The sequence below is a fragment of the Prosopis cineraria genome, unplaced genomic scaffold, assembly GCF_029017545.1.
Source record: "Prosopis cineraria cultivar Desert tree isolate PC_DT_omini unplaced genomic scaffold, ASM2901754v1 PC179, whole genome shotgun sequence".
Taxonomy (NCBI): Eukaryota; Viridiplantae; Streptophyta; class Magnoliopsida; order Fabales; family Fabaceae; genus Prosopis; species Prosopis cineraria.
Window position 1 is genome coordinate 43,776 of NW_026555506.1, and position 20,208 is coordinate 63,983.

The 20,208-nt window shown below is 31.7% G+C and overlaps 1 protein-coding gene across 3 annotated transcripts; it reads left to right on the forward strand.

Moving 5' to 3' along the window:
- The first annotated feature begins 8,543 nt into the window (after positions 1-8,543).
- On the forward strand, positions 8,544-19,818 carry LOC129295734 (protein ROOT HAIR DEFECTIVE 3-like). 3 transcript variants are annotated; one of them, XM_054934282.1, is made up of 25 exons: positions 8,544-8,734; positions 9,475-9,624; positions 10,001-10,067; positions 10,151-10,253; positions 10,476-10,546; positions 10,690-10,753; positions 10,839-10,904; positions 11,030-11,077; positions 11,161-11,223; positions 11,324-11,380; positions 11,561-11,719; positions 11,805-11,873; positions 11,969-12,060; positions 12,423-12,501; positions 13,031-13,196; positions 13,476-13,600; positions 14,549-14,811; positions 14,901-14,997; positions 15,084-15,248; positions 15,632-15,736; positions 16,282-16,376; positions 17,119-17,215; positions 17,872-18,097; positions 19,248-19,306; positions 19,406-19,818. In XM_054934282.1, the coding sequence occupies exons 1-24, from the start codon at positions 8,731-8,733 to the stop codon at positions 19,274-19,276; spliced, it is 2,460 nt and encodes an 819-aa protein (XP_054790257.1). In that variant the 5' UTR covers positions 8,544-8,730; the 3' UTR covers positions 19,277-19,306; positions 19,406-19,818. The 3 variants fall into 3 exon arrangements, with proteins under 3 accessions (XP_054790257.1, XP_054790256.1, XP_054790258.1); XM_054934283.1 differs by lacking the exon at positions 19,406-19,818 and adding an exon at positions 9,217-9,304 and having other exon boundaries at positions 8,545-8,734; positions 19,248-19,356; XM_054934281.1 differs by lacking the exon at positions 19,406-19,818 and having other exon boundaries at positions 19,248-19,356.
- Positions 19,819-20,208: the final 390 nt, after the last annotated feature.

A 20,208-nucleotide genomic window follows, 5' to 3' on the forward strand; every position in this document is an offset into this window, starting at 1 on the left:
CCTAAGAAGATGCAAGGTTCAAATCAAAGGTGAAATTTGTCGGTTTCATTTAACCTTTTGGCATAAGCTAAGCACCCCAAAATCCTTAAATGTCTCAAGTCAAGTTGTTTATAATACAGTACCTCGTATGGAGTTTTATAGTTGATCACCGTATAAGGTGTCCTATTGATGAGATAAACAACAGTTCTAATACTTTCCCCCCATAACTTAATAAGAATGTTGGCTTGAAACATGAGACTCCTAGCAACTTCTAGAATATTGCTTATGTTTCCTCTTAAACACCCTATTTTGTTGAGGTATATAAGGACAAGAAGTCTCACGAGCAATTCCATTATTCAAAAAATAAGTTGACACATCGTTATTAATAAATTTAGTTCTATTATCTGTGATATAGGCAGAAAATTGAGTCTAGACATAGGCAAAGAAAATCCTAGTGTAATAAAAAACTTCGTATTTATTAGTTAACAAATATACCCAAGCTGCTCATGACATATCATCTATAATAACTAAGAAATATCTATACCTTTGGTGTATGGGTTCTCTATATGGACCCCACACATCCATATGAATGAGATCAAAACAATGAGCAACTTTATTATTACTATCAGGAAAGGGCAATTGAGGCTGTTTTGCTTGTAAGCAAACATCACATTTATTAATGTTAGTAGAGGACAATTCACCTTTTAAGAACTAATATGCTTAAGAACATGAAATGAAGCATGGCCTAACTTAAGGTGTCAAAGTTCATTACTAGAAGCAAAGGAATTACAAACAAAAATATTAGTCTCCTCTACAATGTAAAGTCCAGAATCTATTTTACTAATTGTCTTGGTGCTTCCATTATAAAGGTCTTGCAAAATGCATACACTAGGAAAGAAGGCAACAACACAAGTGTGTTCTGAGGTGAGGCGTGAGACAGAGACCAGATCATAATGAATTCTAGGTGTATAAAGTACGTTTTCTAAAATTATATCATCAAATAACATGATGGATCCTATGTGTGTGACTGTCAGTTTTTCTCTATTTAAGATATGTATCTTAATAGGGGTCCCAATATACTCGGTGAATTTATCAAAGAAACTTAATGAACTAACTACATGTGTAGTGGCTCCTGAATCTAATAGCTAATGTGGTTTATGCAAATTTGAAATATGTGTAATTGAGTGTGTAAGAGACAAGATATTGCAAGCTAAACCTGATGACTCTTTCGAGTCATTTGTGGCTACAGTGCCAATAGAAGGAGCAGGCTTGATATCTTTGCGTAGCATCTTGAGAATGCTGTCATAGTCTTATTGGGAAAGAAGTTAACTTTCTTGTGGTTGAATTGGAGTTGAATTAACAGTGGTATTTGTGTGGTTGATTTGTCGATCTTGGGTGCCTCTTCCTCGGCCAAAGCTTGGAGGGAATCCCACTAATTGGTAGCAATTGTCCTTTTTGTGGCCTCGACGATGACAATATATACATTCCTCATATGAGCTTGTTCGCCTTCATCCTTGTTGTATCTACCACATCCTTTAGCAATCATGGCAAAGCCTTCATTACTTAGGCTATGAGGAGGTTGATTCAAGTTGTGTTCCATTTCTTCTTGACAAACTAATGAGTAAGCCTGATTTACTGTTGGGAGAAGGCTCATTAGCAAGATCTGACTTCAAACATGCTAATATGATAAATTGAGTCCCATAAGGAACTGAAACAATCTCTATTGTTGCACAGTCCTTGCATATTCAAGAGAGTAATTGCATTTACAGCTGAGCAAAGGTACAATCGCAAAGTATTCCTCCCATAATTCCTTCAATCGTGCAAAATACCTCGATACTGTCATTGATTCCTGAGTGAGTGAATTAATTAGACGATGTAGACTATAAATCTTAGATCCACTGGTGATACTAAAGCATTCTTGAAGGTCTTCCCGTATGAGATTTATGCTTTCTAAGAAGGTGATGCTAGCTGAAATCTCTTTTGACACAGAATTAACTAGCCATGAAAGGACCACAGCGTTGCAACGGTCCCATTATCCATGAAGACTCAGATCTTAGGCTTCTTGTCTACGGGAGCCATTAACAATACCTATCTTGTTTCTTGCTCGAAAAGCCATCTTAATGGCTCAACTCTATATTACGTAATTTGTAGCTTCGATTAGAGGCTGAGTCACTAGTGAAGTTACCTGTGTCTTAGAAGGATGGAGATACAAAGAATAATTGAGGTTAAGAGTGGTGTGGATGTTTCTATTAGAGATGCCTTTTGCAGTTTCTTAGTTAGGCGACGCCATTTTTTGCTGAAAGATTGAAGGTAAATGATGAATCTGATGTGTTCGTGATCGTGTGCGAGGATGGAATAGACGCTATGTCATGAGGAGAATAAAAAAACACGAAAAGAAGGGTAACTAGGGTTCAGTCGAAGAAGATAAAGAATTCATGAAAGCTAGGTCAGGCAGATTAGGAAGCAGGTCGGATCATGAGCTAATGTTCCAGTACCATAATGGAAAGGAATGATTTATTGAATAATACACTTTTACTTGACCCAATAGGTTTAACATCAACGTGCTACTGATATAAAGGGGGCACAAGCTATTTATAGCCTATGATATACAATGAATGAGACTAACAACCTAATAAAGTAACTCACATAAGCCTAATATCACAAAAGTAACATCAATAAATATTATCCTGAAAATGAATATTTTTCTATTTCTCTATAGATCTTTTCTTAAAAAAAATAGTGAAACATTTATTAAGTGTTTTTAAAATGTCCTTCATTAATACTAATTAATTAATATTTCATCCCTGTTAGCTACTATAAGCTATACCTTTTAGAGGGGTTCTTTAATTATTAACATAGTACTTTCTCTATCTTAAATTACAAGAAATTTTTAGATAAAATTTTACATTTCAATAAATGTCATTAATTACACTTAACAGTTTTATCTTTTTAAACAAGAATATACATTTTCAAAATATCTCTCATTTAATATATTAAAAAAATAGATGAAAATTAATTATAGAGAGAGAAAGGGTAATATTATAATTGGAACAATTAATGAAACCTTAATATACTTAAAGTGTCTCATATTAATAAAGAATATTATAGTTCAGTTCATTTATTTTCAAACACAATTAATATAATTAGCCAATTTTTTAAAATTATGTGATATATTTTTTTTCATCTACAAATAGAAAGGGAGGGAGTAATTATTTGTCTTTAAATTAACTCCATCTTTTCATATTTACTCATATTTAATAGGATATTTTAGTTTTATGATAAAATAAATATGAAGAGATTTATTCCATAGAATTTTTTTTTCTAAAAAAGCAATGGTTATACTTTTTTAAAAAATTAAAAATACCTTATGTTTTTAAAAACCTAATCTCTGAAAAAATATCTTATATTTTTTAATCAAGAAAATAGAATCTAATTTAAATAATCAAACCCTTTATGTGAAATGAAATTGTAATTATAATTAATTTTTCTAATTTTTTTAAATAATACTAATCAATTACATATTATGCAAGAATAAATGCAACTTTAATCTTGAAATTATTTTAATTTAAGAATAATACAAATTTTAGTTGCAATTTAAATTTTATTGTTTATTTAAATAATTAATATATGAGTCACATCCTGCGCATTGCACGGACCCATGCTACTTGCCTTGTAATTTTTTGCATAACAACAAAGAGATTAACAGAATAGTTTCGAGGCAAACGACAAGTTAAGGAAAATACGCGTGCGTTATATTAATTCTGTTACAGTCAAATCATGATCACTTTATGTATTTTAAAATTATAAGAATTAATATTGTGGACAGATCGAACCAAGTGGACTGAAATAATAAAATAAAATTATAAGAAATAAAAAATTAAGAATAATAATAATAATAATATTACTCTAAAATATATAAATAATAAATTAATTTTTTAAAATGTCATAATTCTCCTGAAATCTTCAAAAATTTTTTGTCATTAATAAATTTATATAAATTATTAAATTATTTTTGTTGAAAATAAATAATTTATAATTTTTTTAATATTCACAACTTTTCTTCTTAAATTAATAACAATATAAAAACAAATCACAACTTCTCATATTAAATTTTTTATTTATTATTGTATTGTTGCGAATATCAGAAAGAAAATTATGAATTATTTATTTTTAACAAAAATAATTTAATAATTTATATAAACTCATTAATGATGAAATTTTTTTAAAAAAATTTAAAAAATTATAATATTTTGAATAAATAAATTATTATTTATATATTTTAAAAAATTTTATTGTTATTTTAAAAAAACTATCAAGGAATAGGGAATTATTTTATATTTTCAGTAACTAATTATAATTTTTTTTTTGAAAGGAATGTAGGTCGTTGGATTTAAAAAGCACCCGTGGGATCCACGGACGGAAACGGCAACCGAAAGCAAGTAAGCGGGGTCCACCGGAAGCAGTGACAATAAATTAAGTTGCGCAAAGTTCCACGCAACTCTGTAAGCACCCGCTCATGCCGCCGTCCACAGACTGTTGCTGCCTCATGGGAAAATGAAAAACTAAAAATAGCGTTGGGAGGCCAATGGGACCCACTGAATTTTTTTCCCCGGGGGGGGTGCCGGGGCACCTGGCTTTCCACATTTATTCTCTTGAAATTTTCCTTCTATTATTTTCATATTTATTTAAGTTAAATATAAAATATTTTTAATTAGATTTTATCTTAATAAAATAATTATTTATTTTTAAATTAATTCTATCTTTTTATATTTATTCCTATTAAATACTTTATAATAAATATAAAATTATTATTAATAGAAGTACTTTAAAAAAAGATAATGATTACACATTCAAAAATTAAAAATATCTTACATTTTTAAATATTTAATTTTTTAAAAAATATCTTATATTTTTAAATAAAAAATAAAGTTTGAAGAAAATGAAGAGTTTAGGGGCTAGTTTGATTGTGTATTATGTCTTTTTTAAAAAAGTTATTTTACAATATAGTTTTTAAAATTATTTTTTTAAACAAAACAAAAAGAAAGTTTGATTATTTGTGTTATTTTGAAAATAATTATAGAACTAAAAAATTAGCTAATAATGATAGTCGCTGATAGTTAATGATGATAATTTATGATAGTGATGAATAAGGTATATAAATACTTAAATAAATGGAGTGCGTTATGTTATTTATAATCTGTCCAATTAAAATACTTTAAATAATCTGAATAAAAATTGTGTGATATTTTTCAATTGCTTTTATTTTTATAATAGGATACATATTTGATTTCTTGTCTTTTATCTTTCTATTTTATTAATATTAGAATTAGAATTAATCTATATTTAATATCATTTAAATGTTATATTTTTATTAGACTGGCTACAAATGATATGATGCATCCAGTCTGCCTAATATTTTTTTTGGTAAGGCAACTATAGTTTTCAATAACTAAGTATAATGTATTTTGAAAACAAAAAGAAAAGATATGCCCTAAGGACATGTTTAGTTTCTATTTCCATTTTTTGTTTTCAAAAACTATTTTATAATAAAATTTTATAATTATTTTTAAAATAAAATAAAATGAAAATGTATTTGATTATGTCAATTAAAAAATAGTTTTAAAATTAAAAAAATAGATCGATAATGATTATTATAAGTAATTAATGGTAGTAATTAATAATAAAAATTAACCAAGATAACTATAATGTTTAATAATTAAATATAATATATTTTAAAATAAAAAATAAAATGAAAACAACTTGAAGTTGTTTCTATTTTTTAAAAAAATAAAAAATGAAAACAACTAAATGAAAAACACTTATTCAAACACTTATTTAAATTTATTTGTTTTCAAAAAGAAAAAACAGCTTTTAAAAACAGAAAACTAATAATTCATAACTCTAAGATGATTCTATTTTTTATTTTTAAAAACAGAAAATAAGAACAATTTTAAAAATAATTAGGTTCAAAATACCTATCCAAACAATTTTTTTTTTTTTTTACTTTTAAAAACAAAAACCAAACATGCTCTTAGTATTTTCCAAATTTTATATTTCATATTAAAGACTCATTTCTTTATTTTACCTTAAAAAAGACTGATTTTTTTATTAACAGAGATTGATTTAATTTACGCTTATTTTCATCTTGCCTATATGAATTTATAAAAAAAAAAAATCCCAAAGCATTTTTATAGAAAAATGTTGTTAACTCGATATATTAAGATGACCCTATTGGCAAAAAAAAAAAAAGATGACCCTGTTCGTAGAAAAAAACAGATGACGCTGTCATATCTTTTTTATTAATAAACAAAACATACTACTATCTTGGCCACCTGCGTAATTGACTTATGTTAACTTAAATTGGTTGATAATATTTTGCCTAATCAAATGTTTTTTGTGCTTCTTAAACCAGTCGATTTTTTTTAGAATATGATGGACTAGAAAACTATTATTTCTAAGTATCAAGAGCTTGAATATAGAGTAATCCTCAAATAAGCCTTCTTAAATTTAACCTGATAATAGATAACTGTATAAAAAAGTGTGATTGACATTTTTTTATGGGGCCAGCTACGGTTTACTTTAATCACAATGGTCTCCCTCTTTCCATTAATATTAATAAAATAACAATTAACAATTAATGACTAATAATGGTCATTGCCTTAACTTTTAAGATTAGACTGAGTATGCAGATGAGAAGCCAGTTTCTTGAAAAGGTTTAATACATGTTTTATATTCTTTTTCTTTTTTTGCCTCGTATTTTATAGTGTTCTGAATTTTTGGCCAGATTTTACATTCTCATTTATACCATCTAATATAATAGTTTTCAATATTTCTTGATAATATAAATATGAAACTTTTTAATATTTCTCGCAACAAAACTATGCCTTTTGGGTTTTGGCATTTCAAAACACCTAACCCATTTCTACCGAAAAAAAAAAAAAAACTTGACCCATGAAAACAAAAACCTCGTAGTAATCATTAGACATCTCTAACTCATAATATCTTCATAGAAACGTTTTTGAACGTCCATTATTAGTCCCTGAAATTCTTCAAACAAATCTATGTATTCTTAGACAAGTGTTTTAGAAAATATGGTATGAATTATGGCAAAAAAGATATGAATTTACAATTAAAGTTATCTTAATGTCAATTATCAGTTTTTTTATCACCAGCTATCAAATTTTTTTATAGTGAAAAGTGGAAATTCATGCATATGCATATATTATAAATGCGTGTTTAAAGAGAAAGTCAATTTTAAAAAATTGACTTATTAAAAGAAAAATATAATCTTTAATCTTCATGATTTCATTAGATTTTGTTTTTAATTCATATAATTTTTTTTACTATTTTTAATTTCTATGGTTTTAAAAAGATTGGACGGTTTTTATTTTTTAAGTTTCTATAATTTTTATTTTTTAATAGTTTTAGTTCTTATAAAAATTAAAAATACTGAAAAAAATTACATGAATTTAGAGTAAAATTTAATAAAATTATAGGGACAACAAATTATGTTTTTCCTTATTAAATAAGAAAAATCTTTAAATTTATAAGCCTTACTTTTCTTACTAATTCTTGCTAATTTAATGATGTGATACTCAAAATAATTTATTCTATTCCAAAGCCAATATCCTTGATAACTTACTTCACATGACCTCCCATCAATTAAAACATTTTGCAGGTAGTTTTTTCCACGACATCAATTTCTTAATAAAAATACCAATATTATGATCACAAAATATAAAACCTTCACTTTTATTTATTTATTTATTTTTATGTTCCTGCTGTGATAACTCATAATCACGTGGTCCTTTTCTTTGGGCCAATCATAACTATACGTATCTGACAGTATTTATTCATGAAATTTAAATGGAGGAATGATCTCGGGGATTTATATTTTTTTTAATGAAAGTAATATGTGAATTATTCAGCCCGAAGAAAATATACGAACTCAAATGAAGTTAAGTTATTCATTTTCTACACTTAATATGGATTTTTTAAAAAAATCTGTATTATTTTTTAATTTTATGTAAAGATAAAGATATGGTATGACAGAACACAATTATTCTTTATTATAATTGATTTATAATTAATAAAAAAATATGATTTATGATATAGGTTATATTTTGCATTGATAATGGTGATTCGTAGATATTAATAGATGACAAATGACTCTTTTTTTGTTTTTGTTTTTGCCAACAATAGATGATGAATGGCTGAAACCATAATCATAATTAAAATTTAAAATTAATAGGAAAATTCATAGAAACAAAATTTTTTTTGACCAAATCATACAAACAAAATTTAAAGGAATGAAATTCATTCATGCTTATTTTCAATTTGATGCATTGAACATCGAGGTATCAGATCAGGTGATCAACGCAGCGTTGAAAAGGTGGTATCTTAACACATTGGGATGCATAAAATGGCCAAAAATGAAAAACTTCAATAAATTGGTCTGCCAAATCGGAAAGAAATTTATTATCGATGAAGGAAAAAGAGGAATTCTCGAACGCCTAAATATTTCACCACAGCGGAAAAAAGCATATGTGTATATATTTTACAGTCCAGATTTCGCGTTTTCAATCGAAGGTCCAAACAGTCAATCCTACTTTTTAAAAGCCAAAGCCAGATATTGAAGACCCTCCTGAGATCGCCCATCGTCTCTCTCTCCCACGATCCTCTGCCTCAATTTGATCTCCTTGGTGCATTACCCATCAACAGTCATTTGCAGCTGAGCCCATTTCAATCGCAATGGGTAGGTGTATTCTACTCTTAATTCCCTTATCGATCTGTTTACATGTCTGATTCATGCATTGTATGCACTGATTTAAGCTTTCTTCAGTTATCGATTTCTATAAATTTTGTGTGACTTGTGATTTTGATTTCCATCAAATCTTTAAAAAATAGACGATGAACGTTACGCGTAACTGAAACTGGCATTTATTCTTGTATGCGCTATGGTTTGTTCTCTAAAACTGTTGTTTTAATCAAATTATTTTCAGTTTAAAGTAGAAAACTTTACAAGGCTTCTGGGTTTTGGTCTGATGTGAACAATTTTGACAATTTGATCCATAACTTATGTTTTGAGAGGCTAAAGTTACAAAGAGAAGGCGAATTAGAAGCTTGTTTAGTTATTATTATGTTATAATTGTCTAATATTGAAGATTTGTTCCCCGGTCTTTCATTACTTGTGAAATTATTGGGAACAGATTGATGAATGGAGTAATCTAATTTCAGGATTCAGGAAACAACAAACCGCCATGAAAAAATGTTTATCTCTTGTAAAGGGAAAGCAATTTTGTCACCTCTTAGCAAATTGAAAGTGGTAACCAAATGCTCATATAATAATTTTTATCGTTCAATTGTGATTGAAATCCATCAGAAGAGGTTTTTTTTTTTTAATAAATTTGAGGGTGGGTTAGCAGTGATATAATTACATTATCTCTTCTGTTTCTACTTTTCCTGTCAACTTATGCTGAATACCTGCTTTTTCAGACGCAAGCGAGAACTGTTGTTCTATTCAACTTATTGATGGAGATGGTACATTCAATGTTGCTGGAATTGAACAATTTATGAAGGAGGTGAAATTGGGTGAATTTGGACTTTCATATGCTATAGTTTCTATAATGGGCCCACAAAGTAGTGGTATGCTTTTATGCCTCTAAAATTCCTTTTCTTCTTTTGTTCATTAGCTTAGTGTTTATCATGCTTCCTTTATCCAGTCTTTGCTCCTAAGGATCTATAAATTATGATTACGAATTTCTTTAATTTTACAATTCACACTGAATGCTAGATTTTATGGTATTCAAGTACATGAAGGTTAAGTCGAATCTCATGTCTTCAGTGGGAGTTATTAGTAACAACTTAATCCACTTGACACTTGATTTAGACTTATCTCCTCATTAACTTTTCTTGTCAGAGTTTCATCTTTTCCTCAATGCTTCTTTTTGATTATGATCTACTTTTTTAAAAACCAAAACACACTGTATATCTAAACTATTTTTTTCCTTGGTCTGGACAGGTAAGAGCACTCTATTAAATCATTTGTTCAGAACTAATTTCAGGGAGATGGATGCTTTCAGGGGAAGGCATGTTATCGCAACTCTCACACATCACATTCACTGTTCTCATTTATCAAGGTTTTAACCCTATGACATATGCTTGCTCTCAGGTCTCAAACCACTAAAGGAATTTGGATGGCTAGATGTGCTGGCTTGGAGCCTTGTACAATAGTGATGGATTTGGAGGGCACGGATGGAAGAGAACGTGGAGAGGTGCTTACCCTTTAAGTATACCTCAGCTTCAATAACCATGATTGTGATGTGGAGTTTATTGCCAATTTCTAGTCCCATTTCAATTTTATATACTGAAAATGCACATATGACAACGTCTCTATAAATTCTGTTCCTTTGCCAAAAATAAAAGAAAATTGAGAAATGGATTGTCCCCGCCCTTTCATTTTTTATCTTCATATGTTGAAATTGTCTTTCTCTCAGGATGATACTGCTTTTGAAAAGCAGAGTGCTCTATTTGCTCTTGCTGTTTCGGATATAGTGCTGATAAACATGTGAGTCTTTTTCCTCTCTGTTTGTATATCTTTCACGGGGACTGATTTAATGAACTTTGTGTGAGTCCGGAATCTGCAGATACTTGAAATTCTTGTTCCAATGGTTGTGTAACTTAGCTGTTTTCCCTGCAATTTTTGTAAAGGTGGTGTCATGACATTGGGCGTGAGCAAGCTGCAAATAAACCTCTTTTGAAAACTGTCTTTCAGGTATCTATTGCCAACCTATTGACTGACTGCACGCCTTTCTTGTATTTCAGAAGTTGTTACAAGGCAAGCTGTTATTTTCTTTCAGGTCATGATGAGGTTGTTTAGTCCGCGCAAAACGACATTGATGTTTGTCATTCGTGATAAAACAAGGGTGTGTAGGCAAATTCATCATCTCAGCATAGCCCTTTCATAAATGCTAAGCATCTATATATTTTATTCAATATGAGAGCATCTTTAATATCAGTTTTACTAATTTGTTTAACTTTCCAAATATAGACGCCTCTTGAAAATTTAGAGCCTGTTTTACGAGAGGATATTCAGAAGGTAAGGTGGTGCTTTGATCTTCATTCAATGTTGTTGATTAATGTAAATTTTGTTTGTTATTGTTCACTTTTTTCCCATTGCAGATATGGGACTCTGTTCCTAAGCCACAGGCTCACAAGGAAACCCCACTAAGTGAATTTTTCAATGTAATCCATTATCCCTTTTCGTGTTAGTAAATTGACAGATCTTAAGAATTTTCTTGGGGGTTTTTTATAGTACTTACTTATATATGGTGACAAATGCCAGGTCGAAGTTGTTGCTCTTTCTAGTTATGAAGAAAAGGAAGAGCAATTTAAGGAACAGGTATTCATTTTGCATCTGATGTCTTCTTGTTTACATGCTGATGATTTTATCTATGCCTTTGCATGTTACTGATCATCTTTGTCTTCCTGTCTGTGTAGACAAGTTATTCTATTAATTTGCCTTTCATATGATGTCCTCTAATTTGCTTATATCTTTTATTTTTGTTTGTTATAAATTTAGGTTGCCAGCTTGAGGCAACAATTCCATCATTCTATCGCTCCTGGTGGACTTGCTGGGGATAGACGTGGAGTAGTTCCTGCTTCTGGATTTTCTTTCAGTGCACAGCAAATTTGGAGAGTCATTAAGGAGAACAAGGACCTTGACCTACCTGCCCACAAGGTGTTGTTTAAATATGGTGCTGCTTTTCTTTTACGTGTATATTGATTGATTTAATTCAGTCATTTATCCATGATTCACTCTGCAGGTCATGGTTGCTACTGTACGCTGTGAAGAAATTGCCAATGAAAAATATGCTGCTTTTACTACAAACGAGGTATGAAAATTTATTTCATTCAATCCCAAAACCATGGGCAGTTGGGCTGTCTAAATTATTGACATAATGGAACTTGTTCTGTAATCACTACTCAGGAATGGTGTCAGTTGGAGGAGGCTGTGCAATCTGGCCCAATTCCTGGATTTGGGAAAAGGCTGAATTCAATCCTTAATAATTGTCTTTCAGAGTGAGTATAGTTCACTTTATGTGACATCTTTATTTGGAGTGGATCAGTTATTGAGCATTGAATACCATGTTTATGCTACATAAACTTTTTACTAACCCTCTTTGACATTTTACGTGTTTTGACAATATTTGATCTCGAACTTTTGACTAGATGAGCATTTTCCTTTATTTTGTTGTTTTATCTTTTTGTGTTTGTGTACTTTTATGAGTCAGCTTATCACTATTTAATTTGTATGTGTACTTTTATGAGTCAAAGTTTAAATTGTAGTTTGATATTATTTTGTATGTTCATGTTTAATGTTGTGGAAACATCTTGATGCTGGTTTCATGTATATTCAATTATTGCATTTCCTTTTAATGCAGGTATGATATAGAAGCCACTTATTTTGATGAAGGTGTCAGATCTGCAAAACAAAAGCAGCTTCAAGAAAAACTGTTGCAAGTAATTTCTCTCAATTTGATTTTTGCACTGTCTTGGTTTTTCCATTTATTTCTTTTCCCTTTCATCATTATTAGATGTCTCTTTCTGATGCAATGTACTTGATAGTTGATAGATAGTAACTTCAATGTTTTTGGAAGATTGTACTTATTTCTATTCAAACTTTGTTGCAATGCATGGAAAAAATTGAATAAATGAAAAAGTTAAACGAAGCCTGATGAAATGTGTAAAGAGAGATCAACAAATAAAAAAATTAACATGGAGCCTATCTCACTATTCATGACTTACAAATAGTGCGGCTCTACAGTTTTTAAAAATGAAATATGGGTTTTATATTCGATATCGATATTGATAAATTAATGATAATGGTTAAGCGAAAGAAAAAAGTAACAATTGAGATTTACAATATAAATATAATTATATGATCTTGAATCTTTAGTTGTGTGTGCCAATGTGTTTACTTTCCCCCTTTAAATGCTATTAAGTTGTGCTTATTTGTGTGAGCTTTAATATTTATATGTTTCTCTGGTAGCTTGTCCAACCAGCATTCCAATCTGCATTGGGACATATAAGGTCGGGAACTTTTGATAAATTCAAGGAAGCATTTGACAAAGCTTTGAATGGAGGGGATGGGTTTTCTGCTGCTGCTAAAAACTGTGTTGAGTCTTGTATGGCTCAGTTTGATGAAGCATGTGCAGGTATTTGGAAATCTGTTTATTGTGTTTGACAACATATAATTAAACTTGAATGCCCAAAGACATAATCACTTCTTAAAATGAAACAAAATACCTGGAAGAGATTTATAAATGAAGCAGATTGTGTTAAAAAAAAAAAAAAAAACCTTCTACCTTCTTGGTTCATTCCGCTAAGAACTGTGAGAACGTCTGAGCTTGATGCTATTATAATGATTATTGTAAGTAGGTTTCTTTCTAGCTCAAGTGAGTTGCAATGTGAGGCTGCTAATGTTATCTTTGCAGATGTTGTTATTGAAAAAGCAAACTGGGATACATCTAAAGTGAGGGAGAAATTGCGTCGTGACATTGATGGCCATGTGGCTTCTGTGCGTGCAGCTAAGCTGTCTGAATTGACATCATCGTATCAGGTGCATGCCTTACAGTGATAGTTCATGTCTTGTGGAATGCATATTGATTAAGCTTTGTACAGTTTTTAAAACTTTACAAGTTCGTACAAAAATTTTAGAATTCTTTGTTTGAAATTGCTATTTAAAACTTTACAAGTTCGTACAAAAATTTTAGGATTCTTTGTTTGAAATTGCTAGATATTATAATAAAATTTTTCTCATGCCTTCTCTGAACAACTTACACTGTTGAGTTGAAGTAATCCTTGATAGAAATTTTGGTAATGGGCAGATTTTGAATTGGATTTTGTTGGACTGGTAGAAAATAATGGATTAGCCTATTTATAGTTCATGAAAATGTTTTAAATATAACCCCAATCCATCCACATCCTATTGCTAGGATGATAATCATGTTATCGGTTGACCTGTTTTAACATCCACCCAATCCTCCAGTTATTTGAAGATTAATTTTCTCTTATTTTTTAGGTCCTGTTTTCTAATTACACTAACTATCTACTGAAGAATGCTCAAATAAATCACTGAACATTAAATAATAGTTATACTTGTTTATTTTATGGAAGAGAACTCAAATGTACTATCAGAGTAAACTTGATGACTATGCTGGAAAAAAACTGAAGGCTTATTGCATTTAACACAAAAAAACAAATAGTTGACAGTTGGTTTGATTTGTGGACTTTAGTTCCCAGTTGGTTTGATTTCAACTTCACTGGTTCCCAGCATAGCATGAATTAAGCAAGAGTTTCCGCTCATAATACACTTGCTATACTTTATGCTGTTGACATTTGTGTATTGATTATAGCAAGTAAAAAATTATCTGACTGTTCTTATGCTTCATGAATACATGATTTATGCATTTAAAACTTGAATTTTTTCCTGGTCGCATCAATTGGTATACTTATGTAGTTGACAGGATAAATACTTACCGGGATGCTGATGGTTGTTCACTTGCAGGAAAAATTGAAGGAGGCCTTAGCTGGACCTGTTGAAGCTCTTTTAGATGAAGCTAACACTCATACTTGGCCAACAATAAGAAAACTTCTTGGGCGTGAAACTGAATCAGCTGTTTCAGGTTTCTCTGCTGCAATTTCTGGGTATGATATGGAGGAACAAACACGACAGAACATGATTAAAAGTTTAGAGGGCTATGCAAGGGGTGTGGTGGAAGCAAAGGCTAAGGAAGAATCTGGAAGGGTTCTAAGTCGTATGAAAGATAGGTACAAACCTTCTGCAACATTTGACTTGCCTTGTTATTCTTTCATGAAACTTCTACATTTTAAGCAACTCACCTTCAATGTGAAAACAGGTTTACAACATTATTTAGTCGTGATTCTGATTCAATGCCTCGAATCTGGACGGGGAAGGAAGACATTCGAGCAATTACTAAGACCTCCCGCTCTGCTGTATGGCATGATTATGAATATAATGTTTGTAGCTTGAGCTTGTATTGCATTTGGATATCTGTTTTAACAAAGCTAACTGTTTGCAGTCCTTGAAGTTGCTATCTGTTATGGCTGCAACTCGTTTGGATGACCAAGATTTTGATAATATTGAGAAAACATTAGCATTTGCTCTGGACGATTCATCAGGAACTATTACTAAGGATAGGAGCATCACGGTGGTTGATCCACTGGCTTCAAGCACTTGGGAACAGGTCAAGTTTTATTGTTGAGCCTGACAATTGTATTCAATTGTACCCTAATTTAAGAGATAGGTTATCTCATTGAACATCAAATGATTTTAGATGCCTAGAAAATCAAATGTGGCATGAATGCCAACTTTTTCTATGAATTTACCATTCCCCTAATTCTTTCAGCATGTTAAGGTCCTTGAGTAGTTGAGCTATTCTTTTAATGCTTATATTCACTAATTAAATGCATGTAAATGGTACTTAATGTCAACATGTGAATTGCTTTGATGCATACTTTAGTGCACAACCTGTCATTTCTTGTTTTTTTCTTATTGTTCTAACGGTTTGGGTCTTTGGGATCACTTTGATATAGCAATTGATCAGTCGTGACTACAATCTCTTTGCAGGTTCCTTCCTCAAAAACATTGATCACACCTGTACAGTGCAAATCATTGTGGAGGCAATTTAAGATGGAGACAGAGTATCATGTTTCTCAGGCCATATCTGCACAGGTAAGATTTTTCACATTGTTTTTGTTTATTGAGTTTTGTGAAGAGAGGTAGAGGAAGACTACAAAGAACTGTCAAGGAAGTTATTGAGTGGGACTTTTTGTTGAACAGTATATCTAAAGAGTTGGTTGTTGATAGAACACAATGGCATTGTGCAATCTATGTAGCCAATCCTACTTAGTGGGACAAGACTTGTTATTGTTGTTGTATTTATGTTTATTGATATTTGTCTGTGAATTAATCATGAGTTTTCTGATACTTTTTAGTTTCTTTTCTCTCTCATCTATCTCAACTGGTAGCTGAAACCATGCAGCTTAACTTATTGGATAAATGCAGCTTGGGAGACGTAGACAACACTTTCATTTAAACTTGTAGCTGAAACCATGCATTTATGTAATTTATGGTCCGAAGCATGCTCTATTTCTTAGTTCTCTTGTTTAGGCTCCATGTGTTATATGCATTTTGATTTACCATACTGTGGATGTATTTGTCATGGATGCTTGTATATATTCTGTTATTTTTGTTGATGTAATCTCATCCAATTTCAGGAGGCCAACAGGCGTAATAATAACTGGTTACCTCCTCCATGGGCCATTGTTGCTTTGGTTGTTCTGGGATTTAATGAATTTATGACCCTTCTAAGGTACTTGTCGACCGTGCTTTTCTGATATCTTTCAATATTTTAAGGAGTGAAGTGCTGTTTCACTTGCTGTTAACTCTTCTCACACCTGTCCATAAGAAAGTTTAGGAAGACTATGAGAAATTTGGACTTCATTTGATGGAATGCTGGATGTTTTCATAAAATTTGCTCTCTAAAAATCCTTTTTTCCCCTCCTTGGGATATAAAAGAAGAAATAGTTTTGAGAAAGAAATTGGGTAAAGTACAACAGCTAGGGATAAGTTATCCTCCTTAAAGAATCCAAATTCAGAAAAGCTAGAGCAGCAAACAAAAATCACCTATCATCAACTGAGCAAAGCTCACCCTTCTTCATGCCCTCTGTTTAAACTCCCCTAAAAGGCCTTATCCCTGTACCATATTAGGCCAATTAATCCAATAAAAGAAGTCACGCAGTGAACTTAATTCTGAACATTATGAGATGACCATATGCTCCAAGAACAGTAATACACCAAACAACAGTAATGCAGGTAGCAGAAGAGTTTAACTGAGAAAATGCTTCTAACTTGCCAGAATAGCTTTATGTTGACAAAAAAGTTAGAGTCTACACCATAAATATATATCAGCTGGACAGTGTAAAGAAGAATGATTTAAAAGAGTATTTGAATGAGTATTTGAAGAACATATTATGTTTACCTGAATGCACTGACAAGAAAGCCTTAACTTTCAGCCATAACTGGTTTCACCCACGTGTGTTCTTTTATGGCAGAAATCCATTGTATTTGGGTGTCATCTTTGTTGGATTTCTTCTTGTAAAAGCCCTATGGGTGCAGCTGGACATTTCTAATGAATTCAGCAGTGGAGTTGTGAGTATTTGTTTTCCAACCCTTCAATTCTTGATTTTGTGGAGTCTTTAACCCGCCTGCCCAACCCACGCCCCTTTTTTTTCCCCTAGCTTAGTATAGCTATCTTTTTCAGTAGTAGGAAGTTTGGCTTGGAGTGGCTGTGCTTTCTTGCAGGTTTTATCCACCGAGTCATTAGGGTTCAGGTGTCATTCGTCTTTAGGAAAACTTGATAATAGATATACATCATTCATTTAATTGGGTAGAAAAATTATGGTATATCAACTATTTATCAAATTTTATTTGATTTTGAAAGGAAAAGAGAAGTTTAATAAACTGCTAGGGATTTAGGCATCCCCATATCTCGGTCTTGGATGAACTTTTGAACATTCTAGTTATCTTAAAAGTTTTGAACTTTTTGATTATGTGTTTCTAATTTGTAACCTGGTCGTTTTCAAGAGAAAATCTGATGTTCATATTGTATGCTATTGCCATGTGGCTTGTTCTCTTATGCCCTGTTTTGTTATAACCAGTATGGTGTATGTAGTTTACATCTAGCCAGAGTATTTTATTGGGTTGCGAAATTTAGGCAACAAGCCTACGTCTTGCCATCTGTTTTTTTTTTTTTCTTTTCTGTTTTTCAGTAGCATTCATTTGCCTTATTTCTTGTGTGCTTGCAGCTTCCGGGACTTATATCCTTGTCTGCCAGATTTCTTCCTACTGTCATGAACATTATCAGAAAACTAGCGGAGGAGGCACAGAACCCTGCACCTAACAGTGCACAGAGAAACCCATCAGGAGGCAATCACAATGTTGTTACAGCTGGAAGCAATATGTCATCTAGTGCTTCTTCTGCTGCAGCTTTGTCCGAGAAAGCTTCGTCTAACATAACTTCACTGGAAAATGGTATCGAATACTCCTAGTTCATCAAACAATGAGTAGGCACAGAAACTCGTTATTATGACGAGCAATTTTTATTTTTATTTCCCCTGTGAAGATGGTGTCTGCTGGCTGCATGTTGGGTTTTTGGTTATGTCTACGAATTCATGATTTTGTGAGCATTCAAAGAGTAAGCTATTCAAAGGCACTGGTTTTTTTAGTGCAAGTGCCAAATACAGGGGGGCATGGTTCGTTCTGAGGTAGCTCCCATGATATAGTTTTTTAAATTCAAATTTAGGTGCTTTAGATAGTTTGATGGTTTTGCTGGTTTGCGCTCAGTTTTGGTTGCAAGAGCTGTATAATTTATTATCGAACTCTTGTATTTTTTTTTCCCCCCTGAAATCACCATCTTGATATTTTGATGCACAGGCATCCCCATTTCACTTTGCAAGATCTTTTTCACACTACTGGTATCATGAACTGTCCAATTGCAAGTAACATGATGATGAAAGAGGGAAAATATTATTTACCATCGTAGAATTTGAAGATATAAGTATTGCCAAAATTTTTTTGATGTTTAGAAAAAGATAGATAAACTGGATCGGTTATTAATAGACATGCAAGAAACTGACACGAGTTTGATTGAAAGCTATGCTGGTCACAAATCACAATGGTATAATTTTAAAGGTTGGACTGGTCGACTTGTTATATATATGGGATCTGAGTTAAAGAATTGATTTTGATTTATTATCCAGTAAATTGCTCTGAGATAATTGGAAAGTCGTACTTTTTGTGGTTGGACACCATTAAATTTAGACTGATGGCTGTGGGGTTTCATGGATTTATGATTGTCAGAAATTTAAATTCATCGTTCGGATCTTGCTAGTCTCTGGATCCCAATTTGTGGATAAGAATTTGTATCCTTGGATTCGGGCTGTCTGTGATAGAAGATATAGATTCTGCTTGCTATCATTGTTGCTGATAAAATTGTTATAGTAACTCATGCTAAAGTTGCTTGAATGTTAGGATTTTACTAATCTATCTTTCATTTCCTTGAAAAGCTCTCCCCCCCTCCCTCTTTCTCTATATATGAAAGTTTAGGTGAGTTGATTGTTGGAGCTCATAAATGCCAAGGCATGCCTCTAGACTCAAAAAGCATTTACAATTGTATTTACAGGTCATCTACAAACAACGTCTTCACAGTGATAGTATGATTTGAACCCATGACCTTGTAAGGTGTGGGTCAAATACTTATCAATTAAGCTGAACTTTGTTGGTAAAAGAAATGGCGAAAAAAAAAAAAAATGCCACTCTCAGTCCTTTTTCACATTACAGGTGGTAGCATGTGGGATCCAACCAGTGATCTAAGTTCACCGAGAAATGGTATTGCAATTGGTTATTCTAGCATTTGAATCTGACTGCTTCAACCACTCTTCCTCTTTAGGTATTACACTTTTGTTCCATCTGAATAGGTTGGAATCCTCAACAGATTTTCCTATTTTGGTCAAGTGGAAACCCTTGATGTGGTATTATCCACCGACATTGTTAGAACGTTAGGTTACACTAGCTTCGGATATCCAAGGCTTCTCAAGTTGTTTTTGTTTTCCTCTCACATCACGCAACCCCATATGTCTGCATTAACTCATTGTGACAGTTAAGTTTGTGCACAACATTAAGTTTTGCTAACACTCGGGACATGACCCTGTTTTGTGTTCACGACTTTGAACTTGAAGTACAGCTTCCAAATAAATTGCTGCAAATAGTATTCACAGGGCAGTGTGAGGTTATACCACATGCTGTCCTCCGATTCTTCCTTATTTTGCTCTGTATATGTCTCATCATCGTCTCGAAAGTTTTTGTTCTTGTTTTGTTTTCCACAAACATAACATATTAACGAGAAGATGATGTCTTTTTGTATATAATATGAAATTCAAACGATATCTTGTACAAAGCACCAAGGCTCATTTAGATGTGTGTGTGTTAAAAGAAGGGAAATGACATTTAAACACCACTTAAGAATATTAATCACATTCAAGGAACTAGAAATTTTAAAATTTCATATAAGGGTCATGTTCCTTGGTTGGAATTAAAGTTTTTGAATTAATTTTTTTAGCCCTTATATTTCATAGTTATAGTAC

What these genes read in the sequence shown, in the direction of transcription:
- LOC129295734 (XM_054934282.1), top strand. An exon ending in CTTAATAATTGTCTTTCAGA is followed by an intron (nt 12,061 to 12,422) that starts GTGAGTATAGTT and finishes CTTTTAATGCAG; the next exon opens with GTATGATATAGAAGCCACTT. An exon ending in CTCAGGCCATATCTGCACAG is followed by an intron (nt 15,737 to 16,281) that starts GTAAGATTTTTC and finishes ATCCAATTTCAG; the next exon opens with GAGGCCAACAGGCGTAATAA.